The sequence below is a fragment of the Etheostoma cragini genome, chromosome 20, assembly GCF_013103735.1.
Source record: "Etheostoma cragini isolate CJK2018 chromosome 20, CSU_Ecrag_1.0, whole genome shotgun sequence".
NCBI classification, from domain to species: Eukaryota; Metazoa; Chordata; class Actinopteri; order Perciformes; family Percidae; genus Etheostoma; species Etheostoma cragini.
This window is the reverse complement of record NC_048426.1, coordinates 6,247,442-6,266,440: the sequence shown is the minus strand read 5'-3', so window position 1 is coordinate 6,266,440 and position 18,999 is coordinate 6,247,442. Positions and strand designations below refer to the sequence as shown.

Below are 18,999 nucleotides of genomic sequence, written 5' to 3'. Positions count from 1 at the left end.
CAGTTTTTCAGTAGTTCTAGTAATATGCCATGGTCAACCGGGTTGAATGCATCACTGAGATCAAGCAAAACTGAAGTTTTTACACTATTTGTGTTTAAGTGGATGTCATTAAAATACTTTAACAAGAGCAGTCTCAGTGCTGCGGTATGGGTGAAAAACCAACTGGAAGGCACCAAAACTGTTGTTTACTGACAAGAAAAGGGTGAGTTTTTGAAAGACCGCTTTTTCAAGGATTTTACTCAAAAATGGAAGGATTGACATTGGCCTATAGTTGCTCATTAGTGATGTGTCTAGATTGCTCTTTTTAGATTGCTTGATGACTGCAGTTTTAGTGCCTGTGGGAGGATACCAGAAAGAAGAAACACATTTACAAGCTGTAGAAGATCTGAAGCCAAACAACTCAAAACACCTTTGACAATGTCTGTTGGTAGAACACCAAGACAAAAGGAGGAGGTTTTTAGTTTTTTTCATAATATCTTCCAGGTTGTTGTGACTAATCTTATGAAATTGTGTCATCGTGGGACCTGTTTTTCCTGGACACTGTGACACCACAGGTCACGCGGGTAAATATGTCTAAATTGTTTTTCTTTTCTAAAAAAAAAAAAAAGGTGGAAGATTATGTAACCTCAACAGATTAACTCAACTAAATATTAAAAATAATTTCAAATAAAACATAAGTGTTAACAGGCTATAGCCTTGTACCGGTTTCTCAAATGGATCATCACAGCAGAAACAATCACACATTTCTCCTACTGAGAGGCGTCTTCTCTGCATTTTCCAACATCCAGACAACAATACAATACCCTTGCTTGTTTAGTTTTTTTTTTTTAAATGGTTTTGTTATGGCCTTTGTTCCATTGTAGGTTTACCCAGAAAGCTTTAGAGCAGTCAACAAAAGCTGCCCTACATACATAGTGTTGATTGAATGGGAAGACATCTAACCATAAATTATGTTGTAAATCACTGGTATGCATGGGAAGTGGGATTCCCTCAAGCGTAAATATCCGTGTCGCTGCGAAAAAGGAGGATGGAAATCTCTCATGGTTACTGGGACTCTACCTACTTCACATGATGACTTCTGCAGCATGGCTAAAATATGCTTTAATAATTAATATATGTCAAAGGTTGCACCAGTGTAAACCCTTGTGAGAAACCAAAACATGCACTTTTGCACATGGAAATATTATGATGATGATTAAAAAGAAAATTACATGAAATTTGGTGGTGGACTTTAAAGATGAGAATCATTTGGGACGGATTATGATTCGGGAATTGTTTGAATCACATAACAAAGATCCACTGACCCGTTAAATGAGGACAGAGGGGTGTGGGGGCATGGAGAGGAGATGTGGATGTCGGGATGAAGTAAGCAATTATGTTTAAAGAACTCACTGCAGAGTTCAATGTGTTTATAGCTAATAGGAGTAGACTGAAGAAGGGGTGGGGTTCTAGATCCAATACCCAGGACAGATGAATACTTTTCTGTCACAGGATATTCCTCTCTGTCTTTTTCTGGAGAAACTCTACAGTAGCCAGTCAGATAGAAACTGAGAGGTTGATTGGTGAAAAATGCCAGAGGAGGAAGAACGAGAGGAATTAGCCAAAGTCATCAGACAGTGGAACAACAACAGACTGGATTTGTTTGAAATAAGCCAACCAGATAAGGTAAGTTGCCAGCAGGCATACAATGTACATACTGTACAATGCCACAGTTTTGGATGTAAAGTTGTATTTTTATCTCACACACACACACACACACACACACACACACACACACACACACACACACACACACACACACACACACACACACACACACACACACACACACACACACACACACACACACACACACACACACACACACACGCACGCACACATTAAATAGAATGCAGTACTTATCAGGAAACATGTTCATTTACCCACTGTGTTAATATGTACTGTACCTTAGAATGCAGTAGGTTTAAAGTAATGGGATGCTACTTTTCCATTTTGTGAGATTTTATACTTACTAATCTAATGCCTTATAAATTTAACATTTTAAGAAAAAGTGCCTGTCAGATGCATATACTGAAAATATTTGTGTGTATATACATATATATAAATACACACACACACACACACACACACACACACACACAGCAGCTGGCAGGCAGCTAGAGTAATGTACGGTGTTACCTGGTACACTAAAGAATGACAGGGCAACACCACGTTCACTATCCACCTCCACCACATCACTGACATAGAAATACACATTACAGTCAATTACAAAATAATGGTTAGTTGCAGGCCTATATAAATCAACTCTCAGACAGCATGGAGTAATAAGTCATCATACAACTGATACTACCGTAATAAGGTACAACTCCAAACATTAGTACGGTTGGAGACAACAGTGTTGATCAGTGTAATGTATGTTTGGTGAAATGTACATCTTCCCTACCACTCTGATCTGATATACAGGCTAGCTCATATTGTTGTAATGTTTCCTTTTTAGCTCCCACTGCAAAACTCATTTAACACACAAAACAAATTTTCTCTTACGGTATTAACTGCATTCCTGATATTAAATTGAGATTTAATTTGGGAAAGTCAAGTAGAAGAAGGCCAGATATCAGCCGGCAGGGTTTAACTAATTCTAATTCATATTATCTGGTATCGTGACAACACATGTGCATTGGGAAGGTTTTTCAGGGACATCTTGAAAGCTTTTTAAATTCCTAAATCCAAAGCAACATTTTTTAAAAGGGGAGATTGGCCTGGCTTTCTATTCTCTAAGCCTATTTATCCATATATGTTTTCACCATACCTAATGAAAGGAATATAAAACATTGGACTGGACATAATTAAAAACAAAATCTGTTTTCTGGCAGAACTTGGAGTTTCATGGTGTGATGCGCTTCTACTTAGAAGATCATGTTGGAGGGAATGTGGCCACAAAGTGCCTGCGTGTTCGCAGCAACTCTTCTACTCACGAGGTTATTGAAACTTTGTCGGAGAAGTTCAGGCCTGATATGAAAATGCTGACTACTAGTTATTCCCTGTATGAGATCCACGCCAATAAAGGTAATCACTCAACTTGTACTGTATATTCTTGACGAGGACATGCCATTATTGTTATTTGTTTGGAGCTAAAACAATAGTACCATCAACCGAAAATTTATAAGCAACCCTTTTGAAAATCCATTAATCTTTTAAAAGCCCATTAGGCTTTTGAAAATCCATTAATTGATTTTTCATGCAAAAATTAGCTGATTTCAGCCTCTCAAATATGAAGATAGCCTGCTTTTTCATTTGTAATACCAATATTTCGGTAGTTTGTACTAGATAAAACAATGAACTGAGTGAGGTATTCCGATATTCTGAACACGAATTGATACTGAAAAGAATTGTATTAGTCACATCTCTAATTTGGTGTTGTAGTAGTTCAGTTAATTTAAAATCATGCTCTGACCATTTTTTTGTGTTTTGGTATGCGGAATAAGAGCGTAAACTGGATCTGGACGAGAGACCTTTGGTCGTACAATTAAACTGGACTACAGACAACAGAGAAGGACGTTTTGTTCTCAAGAAAGACAGGGAGAGTTTGGAGGTAACACTCAAACCAATAATTCAGTCTGCAGTTTCACTCTCTTTACACAATCTCACCTCTACAGTATATTCTTTTTTTATTTGCATTGAACAATAAAGGAAAACTGTTACGAGAAGGAAAAAAGAGGCATGATCCAAAGCTTTAAGAGGACACTGTCCAGGAAAGAAAAGAAGAAAGAGAAGAACAAAACTAAAGGAACCGACAAGGTTTCAGAGGATGAGAATGGGTAAAATGTTTAATTGTCCACCATCACATTTTTATTTTCCAGACTGTTGGCTTCAGGCTTTCCTAACTGTCAGAATGACATCTACCTTTATAAACAAATATCCAGGTCAACTGAAAAGCTACCAAATAACAACAGCATTTCTGTGTCTAACCATGACACAAAAAAGAGCTGCACAGAAAACAAAAAGCAACAAAGGCAGGCTGCCCCGGGTAAGTAATCTAAAAATTCTAGTCTCATGAATAAGACCATGTAGCCTACTTTCCATTCAGTCAGTAGAGGCAAATTTAGCTTACAATCAATAAGGACTCTATTAAAAATGTAAACAATACGGCTGATGACCTCTCTTTGCTAAAATACAGCAGGAAAGCACACAGAAAATCTTTATCCAAATGTTTTGGATCAACCTGGATTACCAATTGGAATTAAATTCTGTGATAACTGTGAGTATCAAACAAAAAAGGTTTACTTGTCTAGTTGTCAGCTGTAAGCTCACTGCCTTCCCTCTCATAATGTCCTCCTGCCCCCTGCTGGTGTCTTTCGCATTTCAGCTGAGGAGGCCTTTCTATCTGCAGTCATAAATTACACCAACAGCTCCACTGTTCATTTCAAGCTCTCACCTGCCTACACCCTCTATGCTGCGGGACGCTTTGCTCTGCAACGCCATTACAGGCAAGGCTCTTCATCCTCACAGCAGACACTCAGTGTAACTTTGACTGCAAACAAAATGGTGGCCATGACAGGGAAGGTCATCCAGGCAAGTAGAAGAAAACACGTGCACACACACACACACACACACACACAGTTCTGTGAGTTTACATGACACTGCTACTACTTTATTTGCCTGGCAGAAGCAGCAGACCATCGCCGGTGCACTCGCCTTCTGGATGGCCAACTCCTCTGAGCTGCTGAACTTCCTCAAGCATGACAAAGACCTCAGCTCGCTCACACATCAAAGTCAGCTGGATCTGTCCCACCTGGTGCACAAAGCTTACAGGTACAGACGACAAGACGTGACCATCGTGTTTTTGAATCCAAATAGAGTCACTGTACTAAAAGCATTTAATCAAAGTGCAGCTAAAATCCTCTGTGACCTTGCTCATCTAGCTATCTACCGATTCAAGCCTTTAGTTTGCCATCTTAGAGACACTACAAAAACAAACTAAAAGAAATAGCCAAAAGTTCTTCTTTTCTACTGCAATGACCCTCAACCCCCAAATCTCAACCAAACAGTAAACACAAGAACTTCAACATGCATTTGTTTTCCCTACTTTGTAAATATTGTCCATAGACATTGAATTATCTGCCAAATATTGTCCAATAATTCATTCTTATTGCAGATATATCAGGATTGTATATATGGCGCAAGATGTGCAACAACAGAACAAAACCTGCAGTACAAAAATGCCAAACATGTTTAAGGCATATTCCTTGGATCCTTGTTATTTGTTTTGTAAAAATACAGTGAATAGCAAGATGCATCTTATTGGCTTAAGGCATCCAGACAGAAAGTTATACATTATGTACAGGGTAAAGTTTCTGGTTTTATATGTGCGTTTTATTTCCCCAAGTTGCCTCCTACAGTGTCTACAGAATGAATTAAGGAAGCACTTGCCAACTTTCTTGATTGATCCTGAGCAACATGGTGCACTACCTGCTGGTATAGGTAAATGTTTGTTTATAAATACTACAGTAATAATTATCTTATTAAGTGCACTAGATAATTTAGGACTCTTGAAGGAGCTGATGTTGCCTCCCTGTTGAAATACTATACATGTGCGTCTTTGTGTGTTGCAGAGATGGTGCTGAACACCTTGATGAACACAATGTCCCTTTTACGTCGCTGTCGGGTCAACCCTGCCCTAACCATCCAGCTCTTCTCCCAACTCTTCCATTTCATCAGCGCCTGGCTCTTCAACCAGCTGATGGGCTCAGAGACCAACACTCCAGGCCTGCGCTCCCACTACTGGGGAGCTGCTCTCCGCCAGAGGCTTACGGCTATCGAAGCCTGGGCGGAGAGGCAGGGCCTGGAGCTGGCTGCTGACTGCCACCTCGGACACATCATCCAGGTCAGTCCCTCCCTGCGCTACTTTTATGAGTATTTGTTAAAAGTATAACTTTAAACTGGGCTTTCATGAAACCGCAGTCTTCTACCATGCTTGAAGATTCTCCCTCAAGAACTCTAATGACTGAATCAAATGTTCTTTTTTACATTAAATAAATGTGCTACTTTGTAAGATGCTTTGCAGTTTTTATCTCAGTCTTTGCGTCAGAGAACATATTTCAGTCAATACAAGCTGTGAAAAAACATTGCTTGTTTCTAGGCAACCATGCTCATGACCATGAACAAGTACTCGATGCAAGATGTGAAGGCCATCCAGAATACCTGTTTTAAACTGAACTCACCGCAACTGCAGACGTTGCTATCCGGCTACCTCTATGCAACCAATGAGCCTCACATCCCCCCTGTGAGTACTTATTGTCTGTTATTCCACTCCCCTCACACCTCTGTTGTATTTCACGGTTTCAAAGTACAACTATGCTGATTTTTGGGACAAATCTTTGCAAGAGATACTAGTCTTTATGAAAGCACTACTGCTAATTCGAGCATAGATATTGGCTTAAGGTTCACAATGTACAAGCAGCAGCTTCAACCACTGAAACAAGAGCTCAGCATTTAAGATTGAATAATATTAATTAAAAAGATGAATAGGATAATGAATAATATATGAAGAATAGTAAAAAAATTATCACATAAAACAATTGCATTTGAGTGAAATATTTCTCTAATATTTGGCTGAAGATGAGGTTTGTGTGATTACGTATTTTGTTTAAAAAATGGAGATTTCATTTCTTGCTCCCATCTTTGTTTGGGTTGGGAAACTGGTTAAAAAAAAGGAAATACAATCAAAACTGAAAACTATTTCATGCAGTTAACAGTTAGCTAGTTGGAAGAATCTCTGAGGATTTGGCTGGGTGATAACTTCAATACATTGGTATGTTTGCATGGTTGAAAGATTGTCTGACACACGGATGCTCTGTGACTTGCATGTAGCTAGCTAGTTCAGGATAAAGATAAATAAGCTGTAACATTAAAAAAAAATTATTAAAAGGTCATAGCAAAAGATATAACAAACAAATACTACTGCGTAAGTAGTAGCATTAACCCTAAAGCAGCCAGCAAGGTCCAACAGAAATGAAATTATCAATTACACGAGAGCGGGATAGTATTAGCTAGCAGCCGCTGATAGCCTCATATGGCGTTAGCTAACATTAGCTTAGCCAAAGCAGAAACGGTTTAGTTATAGATAATATTTTGCCAAACACACACACTAACATAGACTAACATAGACTGTTTACTAACATAAACATCAACTCAGATTTTTTTTTTTAAAGATGCTAGCAGCAAGTAGCACTTACTTAGTTAACTCACCGCAGTTAAGCATCAGTCGCGGTCACAGGACATCTGGACAGGAAACTCCAGAATTCCAAGTTGAAATCCCTAAACAGGTGGTGTAACTTTCTTTACTGTCTATGGGCGTAATGTTAGCTTAGCTAGCTAACGGCTAAGAAAAAGAGTAGCTAACGCTAGGCATGTTGGCTGAGTGACTGAGTCCTTGACTGAGTGTGGGTTTGAATCCGACCCGCAACCCTTTGTCCTTACTTTCCTCTCTATCTGTAATATCGCATAACAATGCATAAATAAAAACCCTTATATATATTTATAAGAGTCATATAAACAGCTGCTACAGGTACTGTGACTGCTTCTATTCGAACTGCCATCTACCTGGCTCAGTTGGTCGAGCAGGAGCATAGCTAGCCGGAGGTTTAACCGCTATCTACTCCTCGACGCAGCATGTCATTCCCCATCCATGTCTTCATCTGTTGTGTAATTAAAGGCCTAAAGTCCCCCAAAAATAAATAAAAACAAAAAAAGAACTGCCACTACAAGCATTAACGTTACTAGCAACTGTTTCTATTAGAACCTCCACTTCACAATAGCGTTGCTAGTTACTGCAACAAGTATAGCTATGAATAGTAAGAGAAGTAGAAAAACTAAATAACAAGTCCAAAACTGCATAAAAAAATTCTACTTAAAGTACCAAAAGCAAAAGTACTCATGTGTAGCAGAATGTCAATATTATTATATATTATTGTAAAATTGCAGATGCAATTCTGTGTAAACTTAACTTAAACAATGTTTTGGTGGTGGAGCTTTTAACTGCATTACACTTTTTAAGCAAAACAAAAAAATGTATGTCAAATAATAATCTGTAAAGTTAATCAAATTAATTAATTTAAAGTACAGTTAAGTAGGAGTATAAGGTACCATAAAATAAAAATAGTCAAATACAGTAAAAGTACTTCAAACTGTACTAGTACAGTCCTTTGGTAGAAGTCCTTGCTTACTTTCCACCAGTGATAATACTGTTACAATAGTTTCTTCTTAGGCATCTACTTCAACTTGAACTACAGCCACTGCAGCTCAATCACCTCTCTAGGGAGGTCATCTGCAGGAAGGCCTTCGGTATCTTGTTCAGGGCACAGCGGGCAGATTGGATGTCTTGTCACAGAATGACAAATACCAATCTATGCACTAATATGACCTTTTCCTAAAATATTTCCGCTGTCCACATGTCACCCTTGCTGCAGGATTTGATCAATGCTGTAGTGGCGTCTGCAAAGGCCTCAGCAGATAACCTTATTCGGAGCGAAGGACGGGACATCCTGCTGGAGGAGAGCCTCGACCTGCACCTGCCCTTCCTGTTGCCGGAGGGAGGATACTCCTGTGACACTATGAGAGGAATCCCTCTAGGGTTTAGGGAATTTTTGGAGCCAATTTGCCAGAAAGGTTTGGGTTTGTCATATTTGCAAAATGTGACAATGCTGTAGAACACCAGAAAACAAACACAGTTAAAATGATTTAATTCCCTTCCAGGTCTCTGCTCTTTAACATCCCTGCCAAACTCTAACGGTGACTGGACCGTGTACTTCAGTGAACCAACTCCCTCTGCAGAGAGCACACACTTGGTAGGCAAAACCACATGTGATGCTTTTTTTTAAATATAATTTAATTTGAACATAAAATAAAACACTAATGGAGCAGTCATCTCATTTATTTATGTTTTCTTTAATAGGCGGCACAAAGAGAGCCAGAGATGGTGACTATCACACTGAACAAACCTTTAAACAGTGGGATGGGGGTCAGCATTGTGGCTGCCAAGGTGACTGACTCAATCCTGCCAAACAAATGTAAATTATTCAAACACCAAAATGTGCGTAACTAATACGGTCGTAACTAATGAATGCCCTCTCTATTATTTTGACACAGGGAGCGGGTAAAGGAAAACTTGGGATTTATATCAAATCTATTGTCAAGGGAGGACCAGCTGAAATGGTGAGATTCAATACGAATGTGCAATGTCCAGAATTATTTTAATGGGATTATACAAGAAAAGATTGACATAACTGACAAAATCTCTAATTTGTGCAGAATGGCAGGTTAACAGCTGGGGATCAGCTGCTGAGTGTGAATGGTCAAAGTCTGGTTGATCTCAATCAAGAAAGGTAGTTACACAACTGGCTGGAAAAGTTTTTGTGCGAGCAGCGTGACTCTGGAAATAGCCAACGGCACCGTCAGTGCGTTTCAGCACTTTGGTCCAGAATGAAATATCTCAACAACTATTTGTTAGATTGCCCCAAAATTTTGCACACACATTAATTAACCCCAGAGAATGAATCATAACACAACTTTCATGACGTTTTCTCAAGTGGTTATGAGTGAAATGTCTTTTGGATTGCCATGAAATTTGGTAAAGACATTCAAGTTCTCCTCAGGATGTAATAATTGTGATAACTCTGGTGATCCCTTAAGTTTTTCATTAAGCGCCATCATCAGGTCAAACATTTTAGTTTGTGCCACACTTTGGTTTATGATCTGCGTTTGTTTTCCAGAAAATGTCATGAAATCAAAGTGATGACGTAGCCTATACAAGCATGTGTGGGTTGGACAATACAATCCAAATTTAGATATCCAAATGCTGACCCAATACAAACAGTGGAACAGTTTTGCAATAGCCAACAGGTGATAGCAACGTAATCTTTACTTTCAAAACTCATTCAAATTGTTACTGTATGTGTTTTACTCTCAGATCAAGACCCTGATAGTCTAATAGAAAGTACAAAAAGCTATGCAGTCTGAAATATAATGTCATTCTCATATTGATTTAGGGCCGCAGCTATCATGATGCAAACTGGCCCCGTTGTGACCTTAAAGGTTGCAAAGTTTGGAGCGAGCTACCACGGCCTGGGAGCTCTGCTGAGCGAACCCCCCTCAGAGAGGACTACAGGTTAATACACAATAACCACCGTTGTTGTTTTTTAAACTTTCTGCTGGTCATGACTTAATTAAGACCCTTTCTTGTTTCACAAGGACACAAAACCCCCGCCAAGCCAAACGGTGAAGCGCTTATGCTGTACAGGGTTGTGGATCCAGGTCCCTCACAACAGCTCCACGGAGGCAGCAATAGGAAGAAAGACCAGGTGATGCAAAGAAACAGACAACTTTATCGCTCCGACCCCAACATGACCGGTGGGTGCACTTGTATTTCCATCACATATCACTGCTAGGCTCATACAGTAAATAACTAAATGTGAAGTATGTTTAAAGCTTGTGGCTGTGTCATTAGAACAACATATTTGTTTTAATTTTCTCCTTATTTCATCAGATTTCCCCCGCGACGATGGAGATGAACCGGTTGACCTTACTGCAGCTGCTGTGTCCACTATCAACCTTTGTGCTGATGTGAGTTCTCCAAATATTTCCTCGTAACATTTTAAAGCATTAGGTTACTATACAGAACAGTGTCAGCTAGGGCTGGGCAATATATTGATATTGTATTGATATTGTGATATGAGACTAGATATCATCTTAGATTTTAGAAATCATGATATCGTAAATGGCTTGAGTGTTATCTTTTCCTGGTTTTCCTGGCTGCATTACATTAAATTGATGTCATTTTCGGTGTTACCAGACTCTTCTAGCTCTTCTATTATTTTAACCTTTACCCTCTTACTCATTTGATCTACATTACTGAAGATTATTCATCTTAAATCTCATTGTGAAAAAGGACCAATTGTCAACCCTATAATATCGCCACAATATTGACATCGAGGCATTGGGACAAGAATATCGCAATATCAGATTTTTTCCATATCGCCCAGCCCTAGTGTCAGCTATAAACCTAAACAAGAATGCATTGTTTTTAAATGCATTTATGTCGCAAAATGACCTTTTATGTCTGTGTTCAGACATTTCACAGGGAATACTTGACACTTCCAACCCGTAAACCTCAGGACAGAAACTCATCTGAATCCAGCCGACCACAGCAAACATTCAAAGTGTCTTTGAGGCCTTTAGATGGACAGAGCTCCAGTAAGAGGACCTTCATGGTGAGCCGTTACTAAATGCTACGGAGTCTTAATGTCCTTCTGGTATCACAATGTTTTATCATACCATCATATTTACTACGCAAAGGAAAAGTCAACAAATTGTTCACAGTGGTGGAAAGTAACTTAGAACATTCCTTCAAGTGGTGTACTTAAGTACAATTTAGAAGTACATGTACTTTACTTTCATATTTTAATTTGATGCTACTTATACTTTATACTTCTACTGCACTACATTTTAGGACTTTTTACTTACAAAATTAGAAAATACAATGTTAGTACCAAAGTACCGTTTGCTGATAATACTTGTATACTTTTACTTAAGTACAAACCTTTTAATTGTTAATTACTTTTATATTGTTGTACTGTTTTTCTACTTAAGTAATAATTATGTGCGCAAGTACTGTATTCCACCACTGATTGATAATAAAATGATAAATACAAGAAGGTTAATGCCACAAAAAACTCTATGTCTATCCTTCTAGCGCCAAGCTCTGTCACATGAGAACTTGTGTATGGACACTGGAGGCCCCCTGCTGGACGAAAGGCAGAACTTGTGGGAGCAGAAGCAGCAGCGGGCAAAGCAAACCATGAGCCAATATTCATCTTTCCCAATTCGCTCGAGTGTTTCCACTCATGACATCCTCTCAGATAACTGTTCTCCTACAAAACAACAGCAGAGCGGCCGTACAAGTGGCGCCGGTGTCTGGAGAACTCCTTTTTCACAACATCCAACACCGACGCCTTCCAACCAGCCAATACGCATCGACATCCCTGTAACCAGAGCAGGGAACACAAATCCTCCACTCACCACCTTCCAGAGTTCATCTTTGCTGGCAGTGAGGATGAGCCAAACCCTTAAAGTAAATGGAAATAAAAACAGAGCTAATCATATTTATGCATGTCCCATTACTGCAACCAAGAAGCTACCTCAGCCCATGCTTCTATCTCAGCTGCAGAGATCCAACATACACAAGGAAAAACCCCAAGTAAGCATCACTCCAACCAAACATGTCTCCTTCCAAGAACCTCCCTCTCAGCAGAAGCAGGGGACAGGTCCCACAAGGCCAAAGGACCCCCAGGAGCTGTCTGACCCATGGCGGAGGGAGGCCCACGAGAACCTGGAGAAGCAGCAGAGGCTCCGTATGGTGGAGCTCCTAGAGCAGGAGGTGCACGAGCTCCAGGGTAGAGCAAGGCGCACGGCGGAGGAGAACGAGCGCCTCCGAAGGCTGAGCCTGGAGTGGCAGTTTCAGAAGAGGCTGCGGGAGCTTCAGCAGAGAGGAGAGGAGGATGAGGATGAGGATGAGGAAGATTTGGACATGATGGTGACCATACAGCAGCTGGAGAAGAGAACACAGATGAAGTGTGACACAGGTGTCATGATGGTAAAGGGAAACCTTAAGAACCTTGAGAAATTCTGATGTTACAAAAAGGCATTCTGGGAAATGTAGGAAATCACTAACTAAAGTAGATTTTGTGGGCTAAGAATAAGTGAGTACAGCAAACAAGGTCCAGGATCACATGTTGATATACAACAGATTCAAAATACTGTTGATTTTGATTATGGAACATATGACTACCTGTCACACCTGATAAAACATGTTTATATTTGACTTCTACTCCAGGATTTTGGTGTATGAGTTATTCTACCAGCTAATGTCAATGTTCTTTGTGTTCCACAAATGAATATTCCTGTGTTTACGATCACTACATTTGAATGAAGCTGAATTTAAAAAGCCAAAATAACCTGTATCTAATTATTATTTTGCTTCCTTATTAAGAACATGAGGAGCTCTGCTGAGAACGTCAACACTGGATTGAAAGAGTTAGAAAAGCAGGCTGGAACTTCTCTCTCCCAAAAGGAAGACAAAGCAAAGACAGGTACTTGTCATTTTGGTTTATTTTAAAGAGTCTGGGCTCTTTAGACATCTCATATCATTGCACACTGCAACATTTCCCTGTTTTTTGGCAGATCAAAGACCAAGCGGACTGAGTCAAGATATTAACAACATGGCATCAAAAGAGTGAGTTTAAACATTCTGACTATTAAACATTACATTCTATCAAATCTAACAGGCAGCTGTATATGAAGCATTTCTTTTTTAATTTCTATATGCAGCATTTCTCCTCATGACTTAATGACACTGAAATGCTCATGTGGTTGTGTACTATCACACCAAGCTTCTTAATTTAGTCTTTTTTTTTGCTTTTTGAATAGTGACACAATATACCAATATAATTTATCCAAGTAACTTTGAAAGTGTATAAAAGAGATCCCTGAGTAAAATAAACGCTATCAACATATTTTAAAGTGCTCATATTATGCTCATTTCAGGTTTGTAATTGTATTTAGCTAGGTAGGGACTACTAGCCAGTCAGAAGCAGAGTATGAGGGCGTGCCAGGCTAGCAGCTAGGTGAGCATTATAACGGGTGTTACAAAGTGACGCACGTTTGTCTCTGAAGTAAAGGCTGGACTACAACAGAGCTGTTTGGAGCAGTTGGTGAACAGTGTTTTCTGTTGGAGAGGGTAAGTCCCTTTTGGGGGGGGGGGACTTTGGGCTTTTTCACTTTTTAAACCTATAACATGCACAAAAAAAGATATAAACACAATAAAGGAAAGGGAAAAAGCCAAAAAGCATAATATGAGCACTTTAAGAAAAGCACAGGCTACTGTTTGTGTCCCCATAAGTGATTCCCTATTGATAAAATTCAAGTAATTGTGTGAATATCCATGTTGTTTTATTCACAGAAGCCAGAAGGAGAAAACCAAGAGAGCGCCAGCTCCTGAAAAGCTCACATTCAAGGAGCGTCAGCGTCTCTTTTCTCTGGCGTCCAGTGCATAAATGAAGACTAAAGCCTCGCAAACAGAAACCTCAAAGGGGGAACATGTCTATATAAACAACGGTAATCATGTGCTAAGAAAAATGACAGACACAGTACCATGTAAACAGACAGTGTGAGGATGTATTACTGTATGTCTTAGTTAAATGTCCCAGAGACATAGTGTGGGTAATGACAACCCTAGGTTTAGTAGTGTTTTTCCAGGACATTCTAGCATTCATTTTTGTTTTTTCCTGTTTGAATAGAAATTTAATTGAGGCACTTCTTCCACTTGTTGTATGCTTATCCTCTGTAAAACCACTGCTATTCTGCTTCCTAACAGAAGCACATTCTGTATGTTACTTGTGTAAAAGCTACTTTGTGCGCTGATAAAACTGCACCACAGCTTTCTCTTGTTCGTGAGTTTCAATCGAGCCTTTCCGCAGATTGCGGATCTCTTTGATGGCGTCGACCCCTGATATCTTCCTTGTCTTCACCAGGTAGCAGGCCAGCATGGTCCCTGTTCTCCCATGCCCGTGCATGCAGTGAACTCCCACACCCTGTACAGGAACAAAACAAGATTTATTTTGTTCCATCGCCTGTAACACAGCACACACACCCTGCATTGGACAGGGATTTACATTTTGTTCTTGCAAGTAGAACTGATGTAGTTGGTCCATTTATTACTAGCCCACGCTACATATTAACTGATTCCGGCTTTTCAATTGTGAGAATTTGTTGCCTTGGTTCTCTTGTGTGATACTATACAGAATGTTTGGCTTTTAAACTTTTAAATCAGACAGAGCAAACGATTTCAAGACATTACGTTGGATTTTAGGAAATTACAACAATATTTTACAATTTTTTCAGACATTTTACAGAAAAAAATGCTGTATCATTTTAATTGATAAAGTAATCAGCAGACTAATGGATAATGAAAATGATCAGTAGTTGTTACTGTCTTTGCAAGAAGCACTGAACCAAACCAGAAATACTGACCATATGTGACTACTGGAAGAAGAAAATCAGACACTCCAAACAGCCCAAGTTTCAGTAAAAACATTGGTGTTGATTGCTTTGTGAGAATGTAAGAACTTGAATGCATAGTATTCAATTCAAACACTAACAAAAGCTTTTTTCCTTTTGCTTTTTGATGCATACACATTGGTGGAGCAGCAAAGTTGTGAAAGACAGTTTTTCCTTTCAACGGTTCCAGAGGTTTCATCAAAGTCGTATAAACTTGATGACAAATGTGTTAGGTTCCAGGGCCTGCTGACAATGCTATACTCAACCCTGGAGAGTCCTGAAAGTACTTTATAAGCATAACCATCCATCAAGCACAGCCTATCAAGTATCTGAGCTCTTACCTCCCCCTTGGAGTTGGCCTCTTCCACAATAGAGAGGAATCTGTCAATCTGACTTGGTGAAGGAGGAGTGAAGTCCACTATCTTGATGTGGTGCAGCTGTAACTCTGGGCATGAGTCATAGTAGGGTGGTTTTCTCTCACACAGGCAAACCAGGTGTTTGATACCGTTGTCCAGCAGGTACCGGTATTCAGATGTCATCCTGGGTAGTGCCAGTCCAGCCAGTTTGTCCGGATCGACCCAGGAGAAATTGTGTGGAGGTGTGGAGGCCATGTTTGTCAAACTAAATAGAGCAGACAAAGACAGAGGGATATCAGGCCAGTGTGTTCGCATACACACATTTACAACTTTACTTAATGTGCTTTACACTTAATAAAAAACAGTAAAAGCATGTCATGAAGATTTGTACAGAAACATTACCGCTCTATGGCTAAAAATCACACATGGATATAAAAACGTGCATGTGTAAAAAATTGCTTGGGACTCTGTAAGCAACAGGAAGTTAATACAGCTGTAACCGTGTAAGGCTGCTAATCATTTAACCTGGCTTTGGCATTTGGATATGATAAGAGAAGACTTTATTGATCCAAAGAGGGCGAATTTGGTTTTTGCCGCAGCACAAATAAAAAATAAGTATAGAATAAATTAAATACACTTGAAAATTACAAAATAAACTGTAAAGTTGTGTGATTAATAGTATATTAACAATTATTAATTACATTTAATTGTAGATGCATAGTAAAGATTTACCTTTACAACAATATAAGTTAAATGGATTAGGAGACCGTTAGAAAGCGCAAAAATAAACACTGACTACAGGAATGAAACCCTTGTCAATGGCTAGACCAGATCAGTGTAGTAAATATTTCAACATAATAAGTCACAGGTCTGATGTTAAAAAATACACTGAGACTCCACCTAATTTCACAGAACGTTTAGAAGTATGCGGAGCATCTAACGTTAGTTTAACGTTAAATAATGTGTCAAGAAACTTAGAGGCTGCGTAGCAGAAACTGTCATTTTCACACCACCTATCTAGCTAGCTAGCTAACGTTACCACGCAGCTACGTTAACGTAAACGTTACCAATAAGTCGATCCTAACTTAGCAATTAGCTTAAGTGGTTGCCCGTTTATTATTGAACACACCATACTCCCGCAAAATGACTTACGGTTTTATTTTCAGATGATTGGACGTCCTACTACTTCACAAGCTGCCGCCCGGTGTCACCTACCTAGCTAAAGCTAACCGTTAGGCTAATTGCTACTGTCACTGCTAACGCCCTGTTTGCTTTAGCAAACTAAATACATACAGTACAAATAGCTCATGGTACATTATAACCAACGCTAGATGTTGCAATGCTAGGTGGGGCAGTGCCTTTAGTTGACTTCATTCATCAGGGTGAAAACCAGCTCTGAAAGTAAAATGAACTAACGTTAAGGTGATTAGCTTTAGCTAGTTAACTAATAAGAATCATGGAACAATATTACTTTGTATGTGACAGCAACACGAGCAAAAGGAATTGTTGTGTTAGCGGCTCCTTAACTATTCGTATAGTAGACAATGTACTATGTACTACTAGCTATATAAACTATAAAATGTATACGGGGCGTTTTACAAAAGCATCAGAGTGTTCTTGAAACTATAACGTGTCAGGATGGCCGAGCGGTCTAAGGCGCTGCGTTCAGGTCGCAGTCTCCTCTGGAGGCGTGGGTTCGAATCCCACTTCTGACAACAACCTTTTATTTTTTTGACAGCATATGCATGTGCTTGTAAGTTGTGATTGTCACGATCCTACTACATTATCATGCTCATGATCATTGCTGCGTCCACCAGGGAGGCAATGCAGGGCCCCAAAATTATTCTGCAGCAGGACAACAACCCCTAACTAATAACAGCCAATACCATTAAGAACTATTTTCAACGTAAAGCAGGACAAGACATCCTGGAAGTGATGAGAGCCCTGATCTCGACATCATCAAACATGTCAAGGATTACATGAAGATACAGAAGGATTTTAGGAAGCCGGCATCCACAGAAGCGCTGTTGTTAGTTCTCCAAAGTGTTCAGAACAACCTACCAGCCGAGTTCCTTCAGAAACTGTGTGCAAGTGTACCTAGAAGAATTGATGCTGCATTCACTGCATTTTGTCAATTGATGAAAAACTATGAACACATTTGAAATCTTAGTTTACAGCATTTTTCAACAACTGCCTCAAACTTTTGCACAGTACTGTATGTCAGCTAATGCACCAATTCTGCTTTTGGTGATCTTGGTCTTGTCAGAAAGGCAAACAGACTTTGCAAATTTGTAGCTCTTTATTTTGCGTTTCATTTTCTTATCTGTGCTTGAAAACATCGCCTTTGGTGACATATATGCATTAAAAAATGTAAATGCATAAAAAGCAACAGTTGCTGTAACATTAAAAGCCAGCTAAAAACATGTACATAGATAACATTAGCTACTATTAATACACAAGTGATTGTGTGACGTTTACCATTTAATGATAAAAATAAACTTTATTATTTATATGAAAACTGAAAAGTGTGTCACTGAGTTAGACATCAGGTATTACAGGATTGTAAGGGATAACGTTACGTTCATGCTAATATCACATTAAATATTATTTATGTGACAACCCAACATATTTGTTTATTCATCAGATGATTTAAGGATTGGGTAGAAATATTCTGCCTAAAGTCAAAACATTTTGTTCTCAAAACGCAAACTCAGGACTGACTAGATGGTCTGAAAGTGTAAGGTAACGCTAGCTAACGATAAAGTAAGCTAGCTAATGTTAGATAGCTTAGCTAACACTAAATCAATTGATATGCTAACATAACAACACAAGAGGTAATTAATTTCTACACTTAGCTACAGTTATTAGTACTGCATTACTGTAGTAAATGTGTAAATACCTTAGACGGTATAGGTAACGTGTTTACGGTTATACTCACCATGTTGCTTCAGTATCTTGCTAGCTTTTACAGCATCTGACGATGCCATTACGAAAGCACCTTTCAGGAAAAACAAACGACAGCTACTCTACTCCACATTTCCCCGCAAATGTCTAATCTCGAAAGACGATTGGTTGTTGAATCCGCGAATGTTATTGGTCGCACTATGCCGCGAATAGAAGGCCAGCTATCTTCAACATTGAATCATAGACAGTCAACGAAATGAACAGACATTACAGCAGCTGCGTTCAGGTATACCCATAGACTATAGATATTTATATATCAATATAGTCCGACTATATTGATTTTTTTTTACAGTACATAAACATTGAGTCTGTATTTTGAATTTAATAATCCTATTTCACCATTTGATTTTTACTGTGCAATTGTAGTGTGTTTATGGTGTGTAGAATCAACAATAAATGTCAATACACAAATTTTGCTAAAGGTTCTCACTTTGCATTTATTCGTAGCTGTGTATTTAGTATATCTTTTTTTTAATCTGTTACACTTATGACTGATGTCAGATATCTAAAAATGTATCATCCATGAAGTTTCATCCAAAATACCTGTAGAGGGCGTATTATCTTCTGC

At 39.0% G+C, this 18,999-nt stretch overlaps 2 protein-coding genes and 1 non-coding gene across 4 annotated transcripts; 2 read left to right on the top strand and 1 right to left on the bottom strand.

Moving 5' to 3' along the window:
• Positions 1–1,389: 1,389 nt before the first annotated feature.
• Positions 1,390–14,275, top strand: LOC117935742 (afadin). Its single transcript, XM_034858163.1, has 24 exons — positions 1,390–1,665; positions 2,874–3,066; positions 3,486–3,592; positions 3,691–3,818; positions 3,924–4,027; positions 4,178–4,258; positions 4,367–4,572; positions 4,667–4,812; positions 5,387–5,481; positions 5,613–5,884; positions 6,140–6,283; positions 8,469–8,667; positions 8,755–8,846; positions 8,954–9,040; positions 9,148–9,213; positions 9,310–9,383; positions 10,047–10,165; positions 10,249–10,407; positions 10,544–10,620; positions 11,127–11,267; positions 11,750–12,622; positions 13,046–13,145; positions 13,237–13,288; positions 14,015–14,275. Exons 1-24 carry the CDS (start codon positions 1,570–1,572, stop codon positions 14,106–14,108), a joined length of 3,705 nt encoding a protein of 1,234 aa, XP_034714054.1. The 5' UTR covers positions 1,390–1,569; the 3' UTR covers positions 14,109–14,275.
• Positions 13,147–18,623, bottom strand: dusp23b (dual specificity phosphatase 23b). 2 transcript variants are annotated; one of them, XM_034858198.1, is made up of 3 exons: positions 18,406–18,623; positions 15,453–15,732; positions 13,147–14,645 (listed from the first exon to the last, which is right to left on the bottom strand). In XM_034858198.1, the coding sequence occupies exons 2-3, from the start codon at positions 15,720–15,722 to the stop codon at positions 14,460–14,462; spliced, it is 456 nt and encodes a 151-aa protein (XP_034714089.1). In that variant the 5' UTR covers positions 15,723–15,732; positions 18,406–18,623; the 3' UTR covers positions 13,147–14,459. The 2 variants fall into 2 exon arrangements, with proteins under 2 accessions (XP_034714089.1, XP_034714088.1); XM_034858197.1 differs by lacking the exon at positions 18,406–18,623 and adding an exon at positions 16,620–16,862.
• On the top strand, positions 17,100–17,182 carry trnal-cag. The gene has a single exon. It is a non-coding gene; the product is annotated as a tRNA-Leu (tRNA).
• Positions 18,624–18,999: the final 376 nt, after the last annotated feature.

Coding starts and splice junctions, on each gene's coding strand:
- LOC117935742 (XM_034858163.1), top strand. CDS start 1,570: ATGCCAGAGGAGGAAGAACGAGAGGAATTAGCCAAAGTCATCAGACAG. Junction 6,284..8,468: donor ATGAGCCTCACATCCCCCCT/GTGAGTACTTAT, acceptor CCCTTGCTGCAG/GATTTGATCAATGCTGTAGT. Junction 10,621..11,126: donor CTATCAACCTTTGTGCTGAT/GTGAGTTCTCCA, acceptor GTCTGTGTTCAG/ACATTTCACAGGGAATACTT.
- dusp23b (XM_034858198.1), bottom strand. CDS start 15,722: ATGGCCTCCACACCTCCACACAATTTCTCCTGGGTCGATCCGGACAAA. Junction 14,646..15,452: donor AGGCCAACTCCAAGGGGGAG/GTAAGAGCTCAG, acceptor GTTCCTGTACAG/GGTGTGGGAGTTCACTGCAT.